Genomic DNA, 20,829 nt, shown 5'->3' with positions numbered 1-20,829 from the left:
TTAGGCATTCGTGGCTGAGTATGGTGTTCAGATATTTCGGTGGCTGCTACCTTATATATTTTGAAGCATACTGGAGCTTAGAACTTGCTTTCTCACGGTATTGTTTCAAGTTGATGCAATGTGCTAATGATACATGTGATGCAAGGTGGAGGTTATTTGCGCAGCTCAGTGCAAATGCATGGACATTATGCATAGTCAGTAGCCTAATGGTGTGTTTGTGTCTATGTTTGTTTGTTCTCTTGGCCCTGTTCTTTCCTGAAGCTTGGTTTAATGCTTTTGAGATATTTACTTTGCTATGGCCAGTAAAAGCTTTGATCAATGAACTAATGTATATAGCTCAGTGATTGATTACGCGTAGCTTTTATCATCATGCTCTGCTTAGATACTATGGTGACTACTGCTTGATAAGTTTCTGAGGTTTGGGATTTTAATTAAATTCTGAGCGTTTGGGATTTTAATTAATCTTGCTTTGTTATAGTATTTGAACTAAGTTGCTGCCTGATGATACTGGTAACTGAGTTAAGGTTGAAGATATTGTTGTAGAACTAAAGTTCAAAGCCATGGATAGTGCAAATTCATATATTTAGTTGTGCTTTTATTTCTCTGTGCTCTTGGCCGTGTTCTGTCCCAAAGCTGGGTTAATATGCTTGAAGCTTATGAGATGTTAGCGTTGCTTTGTTAGTATGAATTACCCAACTATGTATCCTTTTTGCTCCATGAGTTCTTTCTGATCCATTCAAGCATGCATGTTGGATGCACTTATCGTATTAACAATTTTGCACCGTTTTTGTTTTTGGCAAATTTTCAACTGAGCTTCTATTGTTTAGTTAGTTTGGTAACTGGATGTTCTTCGGAGGATACTCCATGCGCTTGTGGTTTCAACTGGAATTGTGGGCTTACTTTGGTGTAACAAATTTTTAGTCAAAATTGACATGTGTTTTGCAGATTCATATAGGATCAAAAAAGTTCATTTTGGAAGTTTGTAAGATTTTTTTGAAAGAAGAAGTTTGTAAGATAATGCCTCAAAGTAATTTTTAATAGTAAAGCATTCTGGGATCTTGCCACACTATGTTGTTACTCATTTTACCCGTTCACTTTTTTGATAAGAGCATCTCCAAGAGTACTTTACTTTTAAAATCCTAAAAATCTAGTTTTGGGATTTTGCCAAAAATTATTGGGAGGCAAAATACCTCTTCAACCAACGGTTCCAAAAAAAAAATTGGTCGCCACACCATCCATATGCAGGCCGAAAACTTGGACTTTTTTTTTAGATGTGGCATTTTTTCCCTCCATCTTTTTTCCGTAGGTTTTGGGAGTACGGAGAGGAGGGCAAATTGAATCAAGATGGGGTTGGTATTGGGTATGCGGAAAAGTCAAATTCTATGTGCATATCAAGTTCTATGAACTTAGAAAAATTAAAACGATCTATAATTTGGGATGGAGAAAGTAGTAGCCAAGCCTCTTTTCTTGGAGTGTCTTTTTTTCCTTTCTTTTCTTTAGATAGAAATTCCTTACATGAAGCAAATTTGTTTTTTTTTTCCGTGAACGTGCTTGAACACACACGAGTACATTACGAGGGAAATTTGTTCCTTACATACATGTGTTTTCCTTTCTTTAACACATTTACATATTGATCAAGCCATGAAAAGTACAACACTCCTAATCAACTGGCATGTAAAGCATCATAGACAAGTAAGTTTACCACCAAAACGTGCGGAATGGATGGTAGTTCATCGGCATGATGGCATCCCGACCGAGAAAAAGAAAGAAAGGAGAAAATGAGATAAACTTGTTCTTACAGGGCCGTCGTCGAAGCATGTGGCGAGACATTGGGCTTTTGAGCCCAGTTGGCCCATCTATATGGTACGTCTGACCACGACGAACAACACTTTCGTTTACTCCCACTGTTGTGGCGCTGCCGCCTCGGCCTCGACGGCCACCGGCCCCCGGCGTCCCGCAACCGCGAGCCAAACCCTAGAGGGCGGCGAGAGACGCGAGGGCTGGCCCGTCGCCGCATTGGCCGCCGCGAGCGGGCCCAGTAGGTGTCCCTCTCCGGCAATGCGATGCGAGCAGAGGTGAGGGCGGGGGGCGGAGCGTGCACGCGACCAACTAGCGAGGCAGCGAGCGGGGAGGACAGAGGAGCGCCCGGTAGCACCTCATCTTCGGTCGCCCTCACCAACAAGTAGGGATCTGTAATCTGTTCCACCGCCACCACCACCACCTCCGGCGGCTAGACAGTGAGTGCCCCCAATTTTACTCCTCTTTCGGTTCCTGTAGCTTTAACTGATTAAGGATTTCTTTCAGGGACAAAATGTTAGATTACTTTTGGTATTTAAATTGGTTTCCCCACCGTGCATTAGCAAGTGCATTTAGAAAGCTGCTAACCTCGTGGTGACTTATTGTTAGATTAGATTGCCACTTCCTTTTGTTTTGTTTGCTCAATTTACTTGCAAATCATGCAGTGGGCAAGCGATTAGACTATGAACAAACTAAGCACATCGACACAGGGGAGGCCATCCACTCCGACGCCTTCTCTGCTGGTGGGTACATGTGGAGGCTAGACTGCTACACATATGGGGACGGTGAGTGTGATGACGACGACTATCTCTCTGTCTTTGTCGAGCTGCTGACCGAATTCACAAGTGTCAATGCCATCTTTGAGGTCTTCTTAATGGACAAGGATGGCCAGCCATGTTTACAGGATACACATTGGTCTTGTTTTCATCTGTTCAACAGGGACAAAAATGCTGGCACGGGCTGGAGTCAGTTCATTTCACGAAGTGATCTGGAGGAATATTGCCTGACAGAGGGACACATCACTCTTATATGTGCAATCATAGTCATTCGTGACATCCCTAGTCCTGTGCTGGGCTCTATTCCTTTTCCGGATTCAGACATCGGAAAGCACTTAGGCGCGCTGCTGGATAGCACAGATGGGGTGGATGTCTCGTTCACCATTGACAGTGAAACATTCCACGCACACCGAGTTGTGCTGGCTGCCCGGTCGCCGGTCTTCAAGGCTGAGCTCCTCGGTTCCATGGCCGAGGCTACATTGTCATCTATCACCCTACAAGACATCACCCCTGCAACATTCAGACTCATGCTTCAGTTTATGTACACAGATGCCTTGCCTGAGCTTGGGGACTCTCCAACCGAGACACTTCAGCATTTGCTTGCTGCGGCGGACCGGTATGCATTGGACCGGTTGAAGCATTTGTGTGCCCAGAAGTTGTGGGACAATGTGTCAGTGGATAGAGTTGCCACTATCTTAGCCTGCGCTGAAATGTACAGCTGCTTGGAGTTGAAGAACAAGTGCCTTGACTTCTTTGCTGCGGAGAAAAATTTCAAGAAGGCCGTGTTAACCGAGGGTTTTGTGAAGCTGGTGCAGCAGTTCCCGTCCATTATCGTTGAGCTGCGAGAGAAGGCTGGGACATGACATGGTGTGACATCCTGATGTAATTGCTCAAGCATTCAAGCATATAGCGTTTTGATTTTTTGCTGACTGCTCCACTGGATGTTAGAACTGACCTTCTTGCAGCATTTACTTCCACACAGCTCAGGTGCAGAGATATGGTGATTATGAATACTTAGTAGCTCAACTTTTGTTCTCTGTTCTCTACGGCCTGAAGCTTATTTATGCTTGAAGCTTTTGAGATTTTAATTGCTGCTATGGTACTGTGAATTATTTAGTGTGTAATGTTAATTCCATGAGTGCTATCTGATCTTTTGAAGCATGTTGGATGCACCTGTACTGTTGTATCACAATTCAGCACCATCTGCAGACTTACATCTGAGCTTGTACTGTTTAATTTGTTTGATAACTGAAACCAATGGTGGCTTGGTTCGTGATGTGCACAAGACATGTTCTGCTCCGTGTTCTCGTTTTGTTTTTACAAACTGGAATTGTGCATTGTCTTGTGCTTCCTCATAAAAACCCTCTTGTGCCTGCCACTCAACCATGAGACGAGCCCTAGTGGGTGGCGAGAGGCGCAGGGTCTGGCTGAGGCTTGCTGCAGGAGGCTAGGCACTGGACAACAGGGGATGCACCGTTGGCCCAGCGTCATTCACTGTGGCTTTGGCAAGGGAAGGGGAGGTGCCGAGGATGGAGGCTCGGAGAGTATGCGTGGTCGGAGGAGCAGCCAAGAACAGAGGAGATGCCTGCGGAGCCTCATTTCTGCTATCCACCATCAGCAGGCAGCCACCACCCTACAGTGCAACTAGCATCACCTTCTGCGGCTAGAAAGTAAGTGCCCCTCTTCGGTGTCTTAATTCCTGCAGCTGCAATCTTTTTTCCCAACCTTTGAATTGGTTCTAATTTCATTTATTAGGATGTGGCTTTGTGATAGTATGCCAAATTTACTTGCCAATTATGCAGTGAACAAGCAACGCCTCGCACCAGGGCTGGAGAGGTGGACTATTGATTATGCTCCCGCGATTCAGACTAGAGTACGAGCAAACCAGGCATCTCGCCATTGGCAAGGCTGTTCACTCAGGGTCCCTTTGGTTCAGCTGTGAAAGTGCTTTTGCTTTCAAGAAAAATCAAAAGCTAAACCAAAGGGGTGAGCTTCCAAACCTCTACTTCCACAAAAGCAACTTTTTTTATTTCATTCTCCATAGCCACTCTCGGGGTGCTTTTTCCGGCTGTGAGGCGGACGTTTCACAAAAATTACCCACACTGCCACCGCTTATAGGCGTACCCCTTCGTTTTTCTTTCCCACCGACACCTCTGTCGCTCTCGCTCCCCACCTGCGCCTCCTCTCGTTCCTACCCGACGCTGTTGCGTTAGGGTTTTGCCGCGCCCTCCGGCGGCGGTCCGGCGTGCCCTACAGCAACGGTGCCCGCGCCCTCCGGCAGCGCTCCGGCTATGTCCTCCGGCGGCGGCGCCCTGAGGCCACCTCCCCTAAAGCCGCCGGCGGCGGCGCCTTGAATGCGGCTGCGACACTCCTCCTCGTCTTCCCCTTGAGCCCGTCGTCCACCTCCCGATTCGCACGCCAGCAAACTCCCCGCCTAGATCTGGTGCTAAGGTAACTCCCTACTGCACCTCCATGCTCTCCTACACATTCATTTTGCACATAAAAAGTGAAGCAGCAGCAAGGGAATTGTGGCTCGTCTCTAGGGAATCAAGGGCAAGGAGAGCAGTGTTGGTGTAAGTTGTGACATAAAGGGTGTTATTGCAGGTGGTTTAGGGTGCTGTAGTGTATTAGGCAGAAAAAAAGTTGATCTGTACATGAGGCAATGAAGTGAACCACACTGAGATGCTAATGGTTTTAACAAGACCAAACAGACCCTAACAGTACAATTTCAATAAATCTACCCTCCCAGCTTGCTCTATTTGATAACCTTATTTGGATGAAGGAAAGTGTGGGTACTACCATTTTATTTGTAATATATTTATGGCATACAATATCTGATTCTAAAGCCCACATCTTTTACATTTATGTGAAGAAAGCTGCTTACCTATTCCTGTTATTACCTGAGAATTTACCTGACTGCTCAAAGGTTAGAACAAAAAGATGGCCTTTTGACATCATTTGGCACATTCTATAACTGCTGTGATGATATTAAGATTCAAATTTGGTAACTGGAATGGTGCACTGAAATTTTAAATTTAGCTTCACTTAGGTTAGCCTCCAGAAGCTTGTTATGCTGTCTTACTAACAAATAGTACAATACATAATCTAAATCTAACTATTGCCTGGTCCTAGAAATCATAGGTCTGCATCACCACATGTAAGCTTGTTATGCTGTCTTACTAACAAATTGGAGGATGCATGAGCATTGATATTGTTATGATTGTGAATTGAATGAATTTTTTTCTTTATTCAAGAATGACTGATAAGGCAGATTGGTGCGATGCCAATGTGAGGCATTTCATTGATATATGCAAAGGAGAGATAGAAGCTGGGAATAGACCCTTGGGAATGTTCACTAGGGCTGGTTGGAAAAATTTGGTAACAAAGTATGAAGAAAAAATTGGGCTGAAGCAAACAAAGAAATAATTGAAGAATAAGTTGGACAATATAAAAAAAGAATATACATGGTTTATGGAGCTCAAGAATTCTACCACTGGTCTTGGATGGAATGAGGCAAAGTAATCTGTTGACTGCTCCAACGAATGGTGGGATGAACACCTAGCTGTAAGAATTGTGTACTGTCCTTTTTTTCATTTATCATTTTGCATTTTGATTTGTTAACTGTGTATATGGGCTGACTTGTTAACTTTATCCATTTAATTTTAGAGATGCAACAATCCTGATAAAGGTATCAAATGTAATCATGTTAGGTTCAGAAAATAAGGACCGAAGCATCTTGATGATCTTCATATGTTGTTTGATAAGATACATATTAGCGGGGCAAGTGCATCCTGTTTTGGAGATATTTCCTTTGATGACTCAAGTGATTAGGATGTAGGTGAGATACAAAACCCTCCAGATAATGATGATGTCAAGTTGGCTGCTTTGAAAAAAGCAAAACCAGGAAAAAAGAAACGAAAGGAGTCCTCTACTGCTACTGACGAAAAGGATGAGAAGAGCCCATTCTTTCGCATGTACAAGAACACATGTTTGAAGATAGAAACTGCAGAAGAGAAGATCTCCACAAGTATTGAAGCATCATCTGCACCTCCAACCAGCCAAGTCCCTAGCATTGCAAAGGTCATTAAGATGGTTAAAGATTGTGGGGTGCAAGAGGAAACAACTCTAATGCATACCACCTTTCTGATTGTCAAGCCTGAATTTAGGGAGGTCTTCAGCAGCTAGAAACAAAAGAAGGTTTGGCTTGCTTGAGAGGGAGCATGCAAAGGAGTTGATGAGGCGCACGTAGAAGCTTTCAATTATTTATTTTTAGTGTCATGTTGTGAGAACCATTTATTTGCTTCCATGTTCAGAACCATTTGAAATAATGTTGCCTGTACTCTGAAACAATATTTTCCTGAGTTATTGCTTCCATGTTTGGTTGTGCCATTGTTATTGTTGTCCATATTTTGATTGCTGTAAATATTTTCCTGAGTTTTGATTCTTGTCTTATGTAGATGGATAGCAACATGGATGATTTGGCAAAAAAGGGACAAAAGGGACTACTACTTCTTGCAGAACTGTCGCAGCAGGCTACTATTATTGGTGAAATGGGTTACCAATACACTAAGCGGTATTTGCACAAAGGAAAGTACAGGGAAACACCAGAAACTGGACTTCAATGGGTTATGAGATGCCTGGGTCATCCGAGGTACTTCTATAAGATGTTTCGAACGAGCACTGATGTTTTCATGGCACTACATGACTTGCTAATCTCGAACTATGACTTAACATCAACTAATAATGTATCATCAATGGAGTCATTTGCAATGTTCTTGTGGATCGTTGGAGGACCCGAATAATTTTCACAAGCTGAAAATCATTTTACCCGGTCACTCTGGACAGTTCACACTAAATTTCATGAAGTACTGAATTGTCTGCGCAAGTTAGCAAAAGACAATATCAAGCCAAGAGATCCTACTTTCTGTACTGAGCATGATAAGGTCAAGGAGGAACATTTCTAGCCTTATTTCAAAGGAGCTATTGGAGCTATTGACGGTTCACATGTTCCAGTAGCAGTGCCAACAGAGGAAGTGGTCAACTACACATGTCGACATGGCTATACATCTCAGAATGTGCTAGCTGTTTGTGATTTTGACATGAGGTTTATCTTTGCGGTTGCTGGTTGGCCAGATTCTGCACATGACACACGCATCCTGAACCATGCGTTAGCAAATTTTCCTTCATTTCCCGTGCCTCCTAAAGGTATGCATGTTTCATTACTGGTTGTCAATACTTCTATTGTTATTTGGCTTTGCTGATTTGGTTTTATAGGTAAATATTACCTCATGGACTCTAGTTATCCAAACTGAATAGGATATCTTGCCCTTTTTAAAGGAAGCACATACCATATACTAGAGTTTCGACTTCGTAATGGATGTGCTCCTCAAGGGAAGTACAAGGTGTTCAATTTCTTGCATTCATCTCTTCGAAATGTCATTGAGCGGGCTTTCGGGGTCTTGAAGCAGAAGTGGCGTATTTTGAAGGGCATTCCAAGTTTTCCTACTCGAACTCAGAAGCATATAATTCTAGCTTGTATGATATTGCATGATTTTATTCATGACACCAATTTGGAAGACAAGTTGTTCAATAGATGTGATGGTGATGAGGAGTACCTGCTACAACACAGTGCCACGACAGAAACATAAGAAGATGACAATCAATATGGAGAGAATGAGGACACCATGAATACCATTCACAGTAGGATAGTCGATACTTTGGTTAGTGTGAGAGGGAGATAGTTATGTTGAAGAAGGACATCATTATGTGAACCATATATCTTTTATAATATTCTATAATTTTATTTATGTGGTCCATATGTTAACGGTGAATGAAAATCTTTAAGAAAATTATTTTTCCCTTTTTAAAATGGTAATTTGCATGTGAATCAGTGAACAAAATAGTATTTTATAATAAATTTGAATATCAGCATTCTCCTAGCAGTTCAGGAGCATTACATACATTTTTTAACAAACTACAGCTTCACAGCTATTCTAACCAAACGGCTTTCAGCTTTTTCACAGCTCACAGCACTTTTTTTACAGCCACAGCCCCAAACCCTGCCGGCTGGCACAAGCGGAGAGTAACCTGCTATCTGCATTGGGGTGATGAGTGACAGTGGCAAGTATATCACCTTCGAGGTGCTGAGCATGTCCAGAAGTATAAATGCCATCCATGAGGTCATTTTAGTGGACAAGAACTGCCAGCCATGTTCCTAGGCTGCAGTCTCATGTTCATCTGTTCCATATGAATGATGATGAATGGGCTGGCATTGGTTTGTTTCACTGGCTGATCTAGAGAAGCATTACCTGACAGAGGGACACATCACTTTGGTATGTGCCATCATGCTCATTCATGACTGTCTCAGAAATTGGAAAACATTTCGGTCGGTTGCTGGATAGCATGGATGGAGTGGATGTCTTGTTCACCATTGACAGCGAGACATTCCATGCTCACTGAGCTGTGCTTATGCTCGATTGCTCGTTCGCCAGTCTTCAAAGCTGAGCTATTCAGTTCCATGGCTGAGGCAACTGTACCAGACATCGCCGTCTATGACATCACCCCCGCCAACATTTAGATCCATGCTTGGGTCTATGTACACAGATGCCTTGCCTGGCGACGAGGAGCTTGGGGACTCTCTCTCAGAGATTGCGGCATCTACTTGCTAAGTTGATCGGTATGCATTAGACCAGCTGAAGCTTGTGCGTGCAGAAATTGTGGGAAGATGTGCTTGTCGACACAGTTGCTGCAGCCGTAGCCTGCACTGAAATGTACAGCTGCCCGAATGTCAAGAAAGCCATGTTAACCAAGGGTTTCGTCCAGTTGGTGCAGTAGTTCCCTTCTATTATTTATGAGCCGCGAGTGGTTTGGACTATGACAAATGACAATGTGCAATGCATCTCCTAAATTCCTATATAGTTCAGACATACAAGCATAGCTGAGTATGGTGTTTATCTTATGCACAGTTCACAGATGCTATGGTTTATGCACGCAGACGCCTTGCCTGGAGACACTGAGCTTGGAGACTCTCTCGGAGATGATGCAGCTGGCTAGTATGCATTTAGAAGGGCTGAAGCTTCTGTTCGCGCAGAAATTGTGGGAAGATGTGCCTGTTGATACATTTGCTGCTACCATAGCTTGCGCTGAAATGTAAAGCTGCTTGAAATTGAAGAACAAATGCATCGACTTCTTTGGGAGGAAAATTCCAAGAAAGCCGGGTTAACCAAGGTTTTCTTCCAGTTGGTGCAGCAGCTCCCTTCAATTATTGATGAGCTGCGAGAGGGTTGGGCTATGACAATGTGCAGTGCATCCTTATATAGTTCAGGCATGCTAGCTGAGTATGGTGTTCATATATCTCGGTCACCGGAATCTCATAGATTTTCATGCATAGTGTGATTTCAAAATCGACTTTATGTAGTACTGAACTAAGTTGCTGCGATGTTATAAGGACAAGCAAGGGGCGAGTTGGAGGACGTTGTTACACAGATCAGGTTCAAAGAATCAAAGCTCTCGAGGCGAGGTCTATGGGGGCGTGGTGGAGCTACTGGCACAAAGATCAGGCTTGTGAAGCTATGTAGACTTGGAGATTATATGCATACTTAGTAGTCTAGTTATGCTTGAAGCTTTTGAGATGCTTTACTTTTGTTATGCTACTACGAACTACCTAAATATAACTTCATGACTGCTGTCTGCTCATTTCAAGCCTGCTGTATCTTGGAACTACTTGTACTTTCGCATCGCAATTCACGCACCACTTGCAGACTTCCATCTGAGCTTCCACTGTGTAATCCGTTTGGTAACTAGAACAGTTCACTTGCTTAGAGAAGAAATTTTGGATTTCCCGCATAACCGGTTTGCCCATTTCACCTGGTTGAGGTTGACGAAGCTAAAATTCTTACACGATGTATTTTTGTTCATATTTATTATTCTTTATTATTTTTGGAAAAGATAATCCTATTACTCTCTTTTTCGAAGGTAATATTCTTGCAAATCACACGGTATAAATGCAGATGCTCACATACATGTACGCATGCTAGTCCCTATAAATACACGCATGCAACCCTACTCCTATGAGTACCTTCGAAAGACTGAGCTCGCAAATCCTCGGGATTGATGAAGTCACCACTTGTTGGTGCAAAAAATCAATTGTCGATCTCTCGCGCGCCACACACGAAGGCCTGGGAGATCTACTTAGCTCCGGTGCAGGTCCTTCGCTTCTTGAGGTTCGGCCAGTCAATTTGATCCTGCCACTAACAAGAAATGCAATGATGTTGTATCGGCCAGTTAATAGAATCATAATGCTAATATGATACAACACTTGGACAAACAAAACATATGGATTCATCGGCTAGAAGATAGAATTGTAATGCAGAGGGCCGATGAACCAATGGCAATGCTAGAACTTAGTGTTTGGACACCTATTGGCCGATGCTAGTAACTAGATAACTCATTAGCTATCAGTCTGATTCAACCATGTTGAACGATCGTGGATGTAGGTCATCGGCTATGAAGCCGAATCACGCATAAACATGCGATGAGCATAAACCATCGGCAATAGTCCGATGATGGTTGGGTGGTCATCAAGTGAATAAATTATCATAAATAGAACCAACTAGCTGATAACAATTAATCTGTCATCACTATCAATCAGATCGAACCTAGTCGAAACAACGTTGATAGCAGGGTGATAGATCAAAGGCTACAAGCCGATGAATCTAGATGTGACAAGATAAAAGCATGGTAAAAGCTCAACAAAGGCCAAGATAAGAAACTATCGGTTGACGAAAAAGCACTATGTTGGATTTTTATTAACACGACAATCGAAGTAACACAACAGATTTAGAAGATAAAGTAGCTGATAGATCTTAATCGAGGCAGGATAAATTTGATTATGCCAAATCTAGCAAGAGGTCGAACTATGCAGCCTTACGAGATGGGGGTAAGAATCGATAATTGGTAAGTAAACTAGACGAGATTAAAGCAATGCGCCATTAATCAAAGTCTAGCATACTTGATAAAAGCGATGCTTACAAGCAAACCGGAGATCGAGTTCCATCAGCAGGCACCAGTTCCATCTCCGGCGCTAGGCAGTGAGTGCTCCCCTCTTTCCTTCGGATTACTGTAGCTCAACTGCTTAGGGACTTATCTAGCCTTTGAGTTGGTTTCAAGTGCATCAAATGCGCATCAGAAAATATTTTTTTCTTTGAAAAGAACCAGCACGAGAGCTGCCTGTTGTATTAGAAAATGATGTAGGAGTATTGGAACCGCTTACTTTCTTTGATTATGTATTGTTAAATTTGACTGCCAATTTGTCTGGCTGAGACTCAATTTACATGCCAATCATGAAGTGGGCAAGCGATGTCGCACGGCAAGGCTGGAGTGGCGGACCATTTACTCCGCTTTCCAGGAATTCAGATTAGACTTCGAGCAAACGAAGCATTTGGCTACTGGCGAGGCCGTCACCTCTGACTCCTTTTCTGCCGGTGGGTACATCTGGAGGGTACACTACTTTCCGCATGGGTTCAGAGAGGCAGATGGAGACAAAGGTTCCATCTCTCTCTTATTTGAGCTGATGAGCAAGGCAGATGTCAATGCCATCGTAGAGGCTTTCATAACGGTCAAGGACGGCCACCCATGGTCCCCGTGTGAAGACAGGAGAGGTGTCGAACTGTTCCAAGGTGATGATTTTAACTTGGGCGGCTGGGGTCATTGGGTTTCACAGGCTTCTCTGGAGAAATATTACCTAATAGATGGACACGTCACTTTTGTATGCGCCATCATGGTTGTTCGTGACAGCTCTGTTCCTGTGCCAGCTTTGGACATCGAAGAACATGCTGGTATGCTCCTTTGTGATATAGATGTGTTTTCTTTTTCCAATAGGAATTGGTGCTACATTGACCTAATATGCATTAGAAGGTGGATGCATTAGAGCATGTACATCCGTTGGTGCTAGGGAGAATACATGGGAGAGAGAAATGAGTTAGCATCAGTGCTGACGGTTGTAGACATGAACATGATGCTGAGGCTAGAATGCACCAATGCTAAGATTCGCTAATGATATTAACTTATTTCAGTAATAAAATTAAATATTTTGAATCACAATCACCTTAGTACCTATAAAGGGTATGCTATAAAGTAGATGAAGCTAGCTAAATGAGATGGTGACAGATAACTTTAGGACCTAAATCAAGGGGTAGCATATATACATTCTTTTAGAAACTGACAACTGTTAGAAACCTGCATTGTTGATTCCAATAACAACCGAATAGATATAGTACTTGAGTTCTGGGTACAATACGATAGAATTAGAGTTGGGATAAGCAGCATACCATGGAAATCGAAGGATGAAGACTAGAGGTTCATCAGAAAGGGAAGCTAAAGGGGAAATGAAAATCTATGGGAAGATGAACAATATTAGAGGACAGGATGAACAGGAAAGGAGGATATCTGTTTCGTATTGTTCTGTTTGGTGCCATTTGTGTTGCTGGTGCTCGCTCTTTGTAGTCCACGTGCAGGAAAGCTTACCAATGAACCGCGGCCCATGGCCCTGGACACAGGCCCACCTCCAATGCAAACAGAGTCACGGACACTGATTTTGTGATGTTTCATTGTTAAAATTGATTACCATTGTTTTTTTTTGTTGAGACTCAATTTAGTTGAAAATTATGCAGTGAGCATGCAACCCCGCACGAGTAGGCTGGAGGGGCGAACCATCGATTCAGCTTTCCATGAATTCAGAGTAGACTATGAACAAAACAAGAACCTCGGCATTGGCAAGGCCATCTATTCTGACGCCTTCTCCGCTGGCAGTTATATGTGGAGGGTACAGTACTATCCCCATGGGTGCACAAAGTCACACAAGAGTTATGTATCTATCTACATCGAGCTGGTGAGCAAATCCAAATGCCATCTGCGAGGCCTTCATAATGGACAAGGATGGCCAGCCATGTCCCTATTCTGCAGCTAGGACAGATGTCGTACTGTTCCAAGACCAACAGGACAATGATAGATGTGGTGGTGGCTGGCCTCAGTTTGTTTTACGAACTGATCTGGAGAAATATTACCTTACAGGGGGAAACATCACATTTGTATGCGCTATAACGGTTGTTCATGACAGATCCATTCCTGTGCCGCCTTCAGACATCAAGAAACATTTCAGCAACCTGCCAGGAAGCACTGATGTCTCGTTCAACATCGGCGGTGAGACGTTCCATGCACACCGAGCGGTGCGTGCTTGCTGCCCGTTAGCCAGTCCTCAAAGCGTTAATGTCTTCCATTACCCTACATGACATCACCCCTGCAACATTCAGAGTCATGCTTCAGTTTATGTACACTGATGCCTTGCCTGGAGATGATGAACTTGGGGACCCTCCCTCTGAGATGATGAAGCAGCTACTAGCTGCGGCTGACCGGTACGGATTGGACCAGCTGAAGCTTATGTGTGCACAGAAATTGGGCGACAATGTGTCTGTTGATACAGTTGCTGCTACCTTGACTTGTGCTGAGATGTACAGCTGCCCAGAGTTGAAGAACAAGTGCATTGACTTCTTTGTGAATTGTGATGGAGGGAAATTTCAAGAAGGCCATGCTAACCAAGGGTTTTGTGCAGTTGGGTCAGAAGTTTCCTTCCATCATTGATGAGCTGCGAGAGAAGTTGGGTTATGATGTAGTGCAGGTCCAGACATGGCTGATATTTTGGTGACTGATATCTCAGAGATCAGTTGATATTTTGGTGTCCAAACATAGTGACACTTTGAGATTGCCTTACTTGAACTAAGTTGCTGCCAGATGATAATGTTGGAGCCTTGGAGGATTAGTGGATTGCGATTAGTGAGGAAAGGCGGATGTTGTCACGCAGATCAGGTGAATAGCTATGGAGGTGAGGTGGAGGATATTGTCAGTTTGTTACACAGATCAGACACAATGCTATGGGTATTTTGCACACTTGGTAGCCTCTCGTTTCTCTGTTCCTTTTGGCCATGCCACTGCGAACTGCCTAAATGTAGTCTGAACCCGAGGGTGGGATGTGCTCAACCTTGTCAGCTGTTTACCTTTTTCTATGCTAGTACTGCAAACTGCCTGACTATGTAAATTGTAATCTGAAGTCTGAACTCCACGGGAGCTCTCTAACCTTGTTAAGCATGTTGGAATTGCTTACCGTCGTACTACAATTCTGCACCGTTTCTTAAGTGTCATATGGGCTTCAACTGTTTGATTCGTTTGGTAACTGAAACCAACGGCGAGTCGAGTACGTGATGTGCTTCACAGATCAGTAGGCCAGCGTCGTTTGGTGCTCCCTCCGTTCTTAAGCAGTACTGCACCCGTATCAAAATATTTTATTCATCTTATTAAAAAAATTATTATAAATATAAAAAATTAAGTAATACTTAAAATACCTTTATATTTTTGAACAAGATCAATGTTCATACATCGTGACAAAAGCAATGGTCATCAATATTTCGGTACAACGGGAGTACGATACTTTCTTTTGGGAAAGGTATTATTTTTTCATTCAGATCCAATGTCGTCTTTTTTCTTCTAGATCTTCAGAAACCGTTGTTATTCTTCATTAGAGCATATCCAGCAGTCCCTAATAAATATTTTCCAATAACTAATTGATTGCGATACCCAAATATCTCTTTCATTGTTATTGGAGGAGTTGCTTTTGCAGTCTCCCAATAATATCATCCCAATCCAACTATCATATTGGGAGAGTCACAACTCCTTTATTTAGGGAAAGTTGCGTTGAATTATTGGGTTGTCTCAATAGTTATTAGGAAAAGGGAAGAGTAAAGGGAGACTGGTGGAGCACTAATTTTTACAAAAACTCCCATAGTTGGATTGGGGATAGGAACCTGCTGGTGATGCTCTTAGAGCATCTCCAGCAGATTGCTCAAATCCACCTCCAATACCAAAAAACTACCATTTTAGAGATGAGAGAGAGCTCCAACAGACTACCAATATGATATGTTCCCTAGTACCAAAATTTTTTAAGCAATTGTCAAAAACTTAGCTCCTCTCCCCCTTGATGTAGGGGCGTTTGATGAGATTTTGTATAAAGTCTAGATGATAAGATAAGAAACAGAGATAGAGAGAACCAGCTTTGCATGTGTTAGTTTCATGTACGCATATGGAACCAGTACAATTGCTACAGTATTATCCTAGACGTTTACATACACAATTGAGACTCGAGCTGGGCCTGCGAGACGACTGGTATGGCTCAGCTAGACGAGTCTGGAAAGCTCGTGCTACGAACGGCCGGGAGAAATACAAGTAGCTACACATACACACGCAGGGGCGGACCAGGGGGCTAGGGCCCCGAGAACCTGATTTTACCTGTAAAATAAAATAGATAAAGCCTCAAATCACCGTTAATCTCTAGATCTATCCCTTAATCTCTATTATTTAGTCCCCCAAGGTGTTCATCCTGGTTCCGCCCCTGTATACACGTACGATCCACGTGGATGGCAAACAAATGAAACTGACTTGTAGATATTTCGCTGTGTCAAACAAACTCTTGGCGGCGCCATGGTGGAGTCCGGAGGCAGTTACCTGCCCTCCTACCTATATAAAGCCCTACCCCTTCATGTCAGGGGATCTTTTTTTTGGATCCATGGGCCATGCCTGCTCCTTCACGTAAGGAAAAAGAAAATCTTTTTCCATCGGTGCCGCCAGGAGAGGGAACAAGGAGCCGCAGCCCCTTCATCCATCGAACGCCCGCAAGACTGGAGCTTGCATCAACCAGCCGACGCCTCCGTGACCGTCATCGACAAACACCTTCGTCCACTGTCGCAGCAAGACCGACGACCACGCTGGAGTCGACGCGAAGCCGGTGAGCACGTCAAGCAAGGCGGGAGAAGGCCGTGGCTCCTCTCTTCGTCTTCGGCGGTGAAGGTTGATCCCGGGTTCCGTCTCTATTTTTGTTAGAGATTAGATGCATACACACGGTGAGGTTGTCCGCTCGTCCCATCGCTCGCTCATCCTGACGCCGGCCGCACCGGAGGAGCAGTGGAGGAATGTGAGAAGCCAGATCCTGAAGATGAAGATGCGACGTCCACAGCCGACGGCGACGCCGCACGTGGCCGGAAACTGATGGAGCCGGGCCATGATGATACAAGGCTGCCGGACGCAAGAGTCGGCGCCAGAAGATGACACTATGTCATGTGCCCCTGAGACGACGAAGATGCCGTGGAAGACGAAGATGGCACCGTACCGATGTCCGGAGGCGCTCATATGCGCAGCCACGAGGACTGACGTTCACCGAGATGCAAGCAAGAAGACGCGTACTCATAGGGCATGCAACCATGCACGTGCATATGTGCATGCATGCGCACCAGTGAACTAATTGAAAAGCAAGTAAGGAAGCCCGTCCGAGCTCGTGGCTTCCCGTGTCTCCGTCGAGACGTTCAAGATCCAGAGATCATCGCCACTTTGACGACGACTTGAGGCGCACTCCACCAGGATCGGCGTCCATCATCACCTAGTCGGCGGTGCTCCTCACGTCCGTCATCGACGACTCATTGTTCGCTGTCACTGCCAGGAGCCGGCGACCACGCCGGAGCCGAGAAGCTGAGGAGAAGCACGGCGAGCAAGGCGAGCGGAGCTGTGCCTGGGCCATCACCTACCTAGTCCACGCCGTATGGCGAGAAGCTGCGCTGCTGTTGTGGGCGTCTCTGGACGGCGGAGGACGACGCGAGTGGCAAGGAGGACGGGCAGCGACGATGAGGCGCTGGGAGCTGACGCGGCTAGTGGAGACGGTGAGGACAGCTCCGATCGGAGACGAGCGTCATCAAACTTCACCACGTGCCAATATGCGTGCACTGGGTGTAGCTGCATGCATGTGTTTTGCACTTGCATATGCATGCACGTATATAGGATGCTGATGAGCATGCAAGCACCTATACAGAAGACTTTCACGGACGGAGCATCTTCTGCCCGGTTAGCTCATGCTCATACGGTTCTGTTCCGGTTAACAGAGTCATCTATTTCAAAGTGACCACGTCGATGATCAAGCTACCACGATGTCGACCCGGATCAGCTACATTGACTGCGCATCTACTACCTCTACATCGACTACTGCATGTTGTGCGGCACCGATGAACCGGACGACGCGGGAGGGGGAAGCTGATGTTCCAGCTCCGCGACACCCTACTACGGGCCGGCGAGGCCCCTTCTTCAACAACTTCTACCTCGATGATGCTGCCGGAGCATCCACGACGGTTCAGCTACACGTCTTCCTCATGCATGCTCTTCAACAACATCGACTACACTGCCGTTCGCGACCGACAAGGTCGGATGGCACGGGCGGGCGGAGCTGATGTCCCAGCTGCGCTACACCGGCTCATGGATACCGATGAGGCCATGGACGACGTTGACGCCCACATCGACACCAACACTACGCATATATGCATGGAGAATGTGAAGTGAAGACTGAAGACGACGACCACAACAGCGGAATCAGAGGAGCTCTGCAAACTAGACTTGCAGAGGTAATTAACCAGGATCCTTTCTAGGCCCGGGGAACCAGAAGACCACATCGTCCAAGTCGGATTTGTCCAACGGCATGCTATGGAGCATACATGTGTATTAGGGAACTGGTATTTGTATTTTATTAAATATGAATAAAGTTTCTGTTCCCTAACCTTTGTCTATTTATTTTGTGTACCTAGTACACTGGCACGCCCGCACCATTCCAAAGGGCAGAAAAATCTTCATATGATTTTTCTCCTCAAACAAGGGGAGAAGCAACCTACTACAGACTCTCCCCTATCGGCATTTATTTGTGGCGCGCGGAACTTTCCGGTCGAAGGCACTCACCTTGCCAAGCTCCACGGCGTTGGATTCATGCGGCGCCACCATAGCTGGAGCACGGGCCCACATCGTGCTGGAGGTTGGACTGCCGCCGGTGGGAGGAGGAGCTTGTGGGTGCTGCCGCTACACCTCCACCTCACCCATAGCCATGAGGAGGAGCATGCGGCTCCCTACGTCGCCACCGAGAGAAGGAGGGGGAAGCGGCCATGGCGGGTAGGTTGGGCGAGCTCTGTCGTCTTGAGGTGGCGCAGGGAAGGGGGTAGCGCTGCCATCGCTGTTGGTGTTTTATACCCGGCAACCTACCAAGGTTTATCCCGAGGCAGTAGATTGGTTGGTGGGGGATCGCCGAATATGGAACTTGATGGTAAAAGCGAGGACACAAGATATAGATTTATATAGGTTCGGGCCGCCAGAGTAGCGTAGTACCCTACGTCCTGTTTGGGGTGTTGTATATGCCGCCCTGCGCTTGGATGTTGTTTGGTGTTGAGGATCTGGTCCTCTGTTGTAGTTCTATGAGATCTTCGCTTATCGATCTAGGGACCCCTGCCCTCCTTTATATCCTCCAGGGGGTGGGATTACTAGTCGGTTACAAGGAGGAGTCTTAGTATGATTACATGGTATGAGTCCTAGTAGGATTACAGAGGAATCCTAGTAGGAGTCCGTCTTCTTCCTTCCTTGCAGGTACTGGGGATCTATCCACGACAAGCCCCCGAGTGCTTCATGGTCAAATGTAGCAGTCCTCGAGTACTTTTTCAGATTCTCACTTAGTGCTGTTCGAGTACTTTATGTGGCTGAATCTTCAAAGTTCCTCAAAGCTACCATGATGCTATGGTGTGCTCAAGCCCTTGATCGTCTTGATTTTGTAATCTTTATCTTTGGAATATGATATGTAGGGTGGCGGAAGTCGCACTTCATATGGAGTAGCCCCCGAGCTTTAGGTTGAATCAAAGAATCAGGCTGAGGGTCAACAAAATCTTGAATCTTCTTCTTTCATCTTGGAAAAAATCAACTGTTGGGTGTAGCTTATCAGCCCTCAAGCCTTGGAATGATTAAATAATCAATCCGAGGGTTTTTAGTCTTCACGCCAGTCATCATCCGAGTTGTATTGCGGCGTCCTTCCCTCGAGCTTATGCGACAAGTGAGCCGTAGAAGCCACGTTGAGTAGTTATTTGGTGCTTAGCCCATGAGCTTGGAAGCTAGCTGAGCCATTGGAGATATTCCGAGTAGTAATTGGCGCTTAGCCCCAAGCCTGGGAGCTAGCAGAGCCATTGGAGGTACGCTGAGCGTCCTAGAGAGTCGTCGCCGAAGCTTGATCTGAAAAAAAAAGATGCATACATTATGTAGCAAATATTGTGTGCCATGCTCTTGTTTCGGTCATATTTCTCCCGTGTAGTTAACCTGTTACGTTAGGCTCTCAATCTCTGTTTATCCATTACCACTGCGTGTGAGATCTTTCTCTCGTGTATGCGTACTAGCACTGCTGCTACGAAGATCTTTGTCTCGCGTCCTAGAGTTTAGGTATGACAGAAGATCCGAGGCTTTTACGAATTGAGACGTATTTTGCTCGAGTAGATTAACAACCGCTAAGAGAAGACATTTAAAATAAGTAGGCGGCATTGCGACAAAAAGACTGTGCGATTGAGCGTAAAGTAGTCATTGAGACTTTTCTGCCTTTTTGACCAGGAGAGCGTGTGTTGCCACGCATAGGATTTGTGCCTCCTTAGGGTGTAGCCGCTGCAAGCCTCCAGCATTAGTGCACCAAACCCGTGGTTGTAGCCTCCGAAATTCGATTTACCAGGCCTGTTGACGGAGCTTCTGGAACTTAGTGCACAAAACCCGTGGCTATAGCCTCCATAATTCGGTGTACCAAGCCCATGGCTGTCGGTTAACATGCCCCAGGAATAATTGACAAAGTGTAGATCTGGAGGGTAATTTTCATCAAGAGGCGTACACAAAAGTACTCGGCGCATTGCTCTGCATGCTGAAAACAAGTTGGAAAAATTATATAAAATAATTAAAAATGTGACTTAGCTTGATTCGTGGACGATTGTCGATGAAGCCGTGGTGATCGTCGTGAAGCCGCGACTGTTGTTGGTGAAGCCGACTAGTCAAAGTCGATTCTGACTAGTTGTTGATCACGTGAAACCCGCCCCCGACTAGTTTTTTAGTCCAGACGAGTAGTCGAAGTAGACCGTCCTCGACTAGTTTTCTAGTCGAGACGAGTAGTCGTCGGCGACTTGATGTGGCGGGTGTTGGGGTAGCAGTGCTCGCATACATCTTCTATGTACTTTAGGCTATGATTTTGAGGTCTTGTGGTAGCCTTCTATATGCGTGTATCACAAATCCCTCCAAATTGCTTTTTACGGAGAGTAGTCGGAGCTGATTATTTGCCTCAATCTATGCGTGATTGCTGTAACAGATCTTTGTCATCTTGGGAATTATAGCG

General features: G+C 45.1%; 1 protein-coding gene and 2 pseudogenes across 1 annotated transcript; all 3 read left to right on the top strand.

Annotated features, from left to right (window-relative positions):
• The first annotated feature begins 1,900 nt into the window (after positions 1–1,900).
• LOC101772343 (BTB/POZ and MATH domain-containing protein 1) lies at positions 1,901–3,855 on the top strand. Its single transcript, XM_004973882.4, has 2 exons — positions 1,901–2,237; positions 2,463–3,855. Coding segments are annotated over exons 1-2 (975 nt in total). The 5' UTR covers positions 1,901–2,236; the 3' UTR covers positions 3,437–3,855.
• A 1,973-nt stretch (positions 3,856–5,828) lies between these two features.
• On the top strand, positions 5,829–9,726 carry LOC101756685 (annotated as a pseudogene).
• A 2,625-nt stretch (positions 9,727–12,351) lies between these two features.
• LOC105913504 lies at positions 12,352–14,274 on the top strand (annotated as a pseudogene).
• The last annotated feature ends 6,555 nt before the right edge of the window (positions 14,275–20,829 follow it).

Source organism: Setaria italica, chromosome VI (assembly GCF_000263155.2).
Source record: "Setaria italica strain Yugu1 chromosome VI, Setaria_italica_v2.0, whole genome shotgun sequence".
Lineage (NCBI taxonomy): Eukaryota > Viridiplantae > Streptophyta > Magnoliopsida > Poales > Poaceae > Setaria > Setaria italica.
The sequence above is the reverse complement of the archived record's forward strand: the minus strand, read 5'-3'. Positions and strand labels throughout refer to the sequence as shown.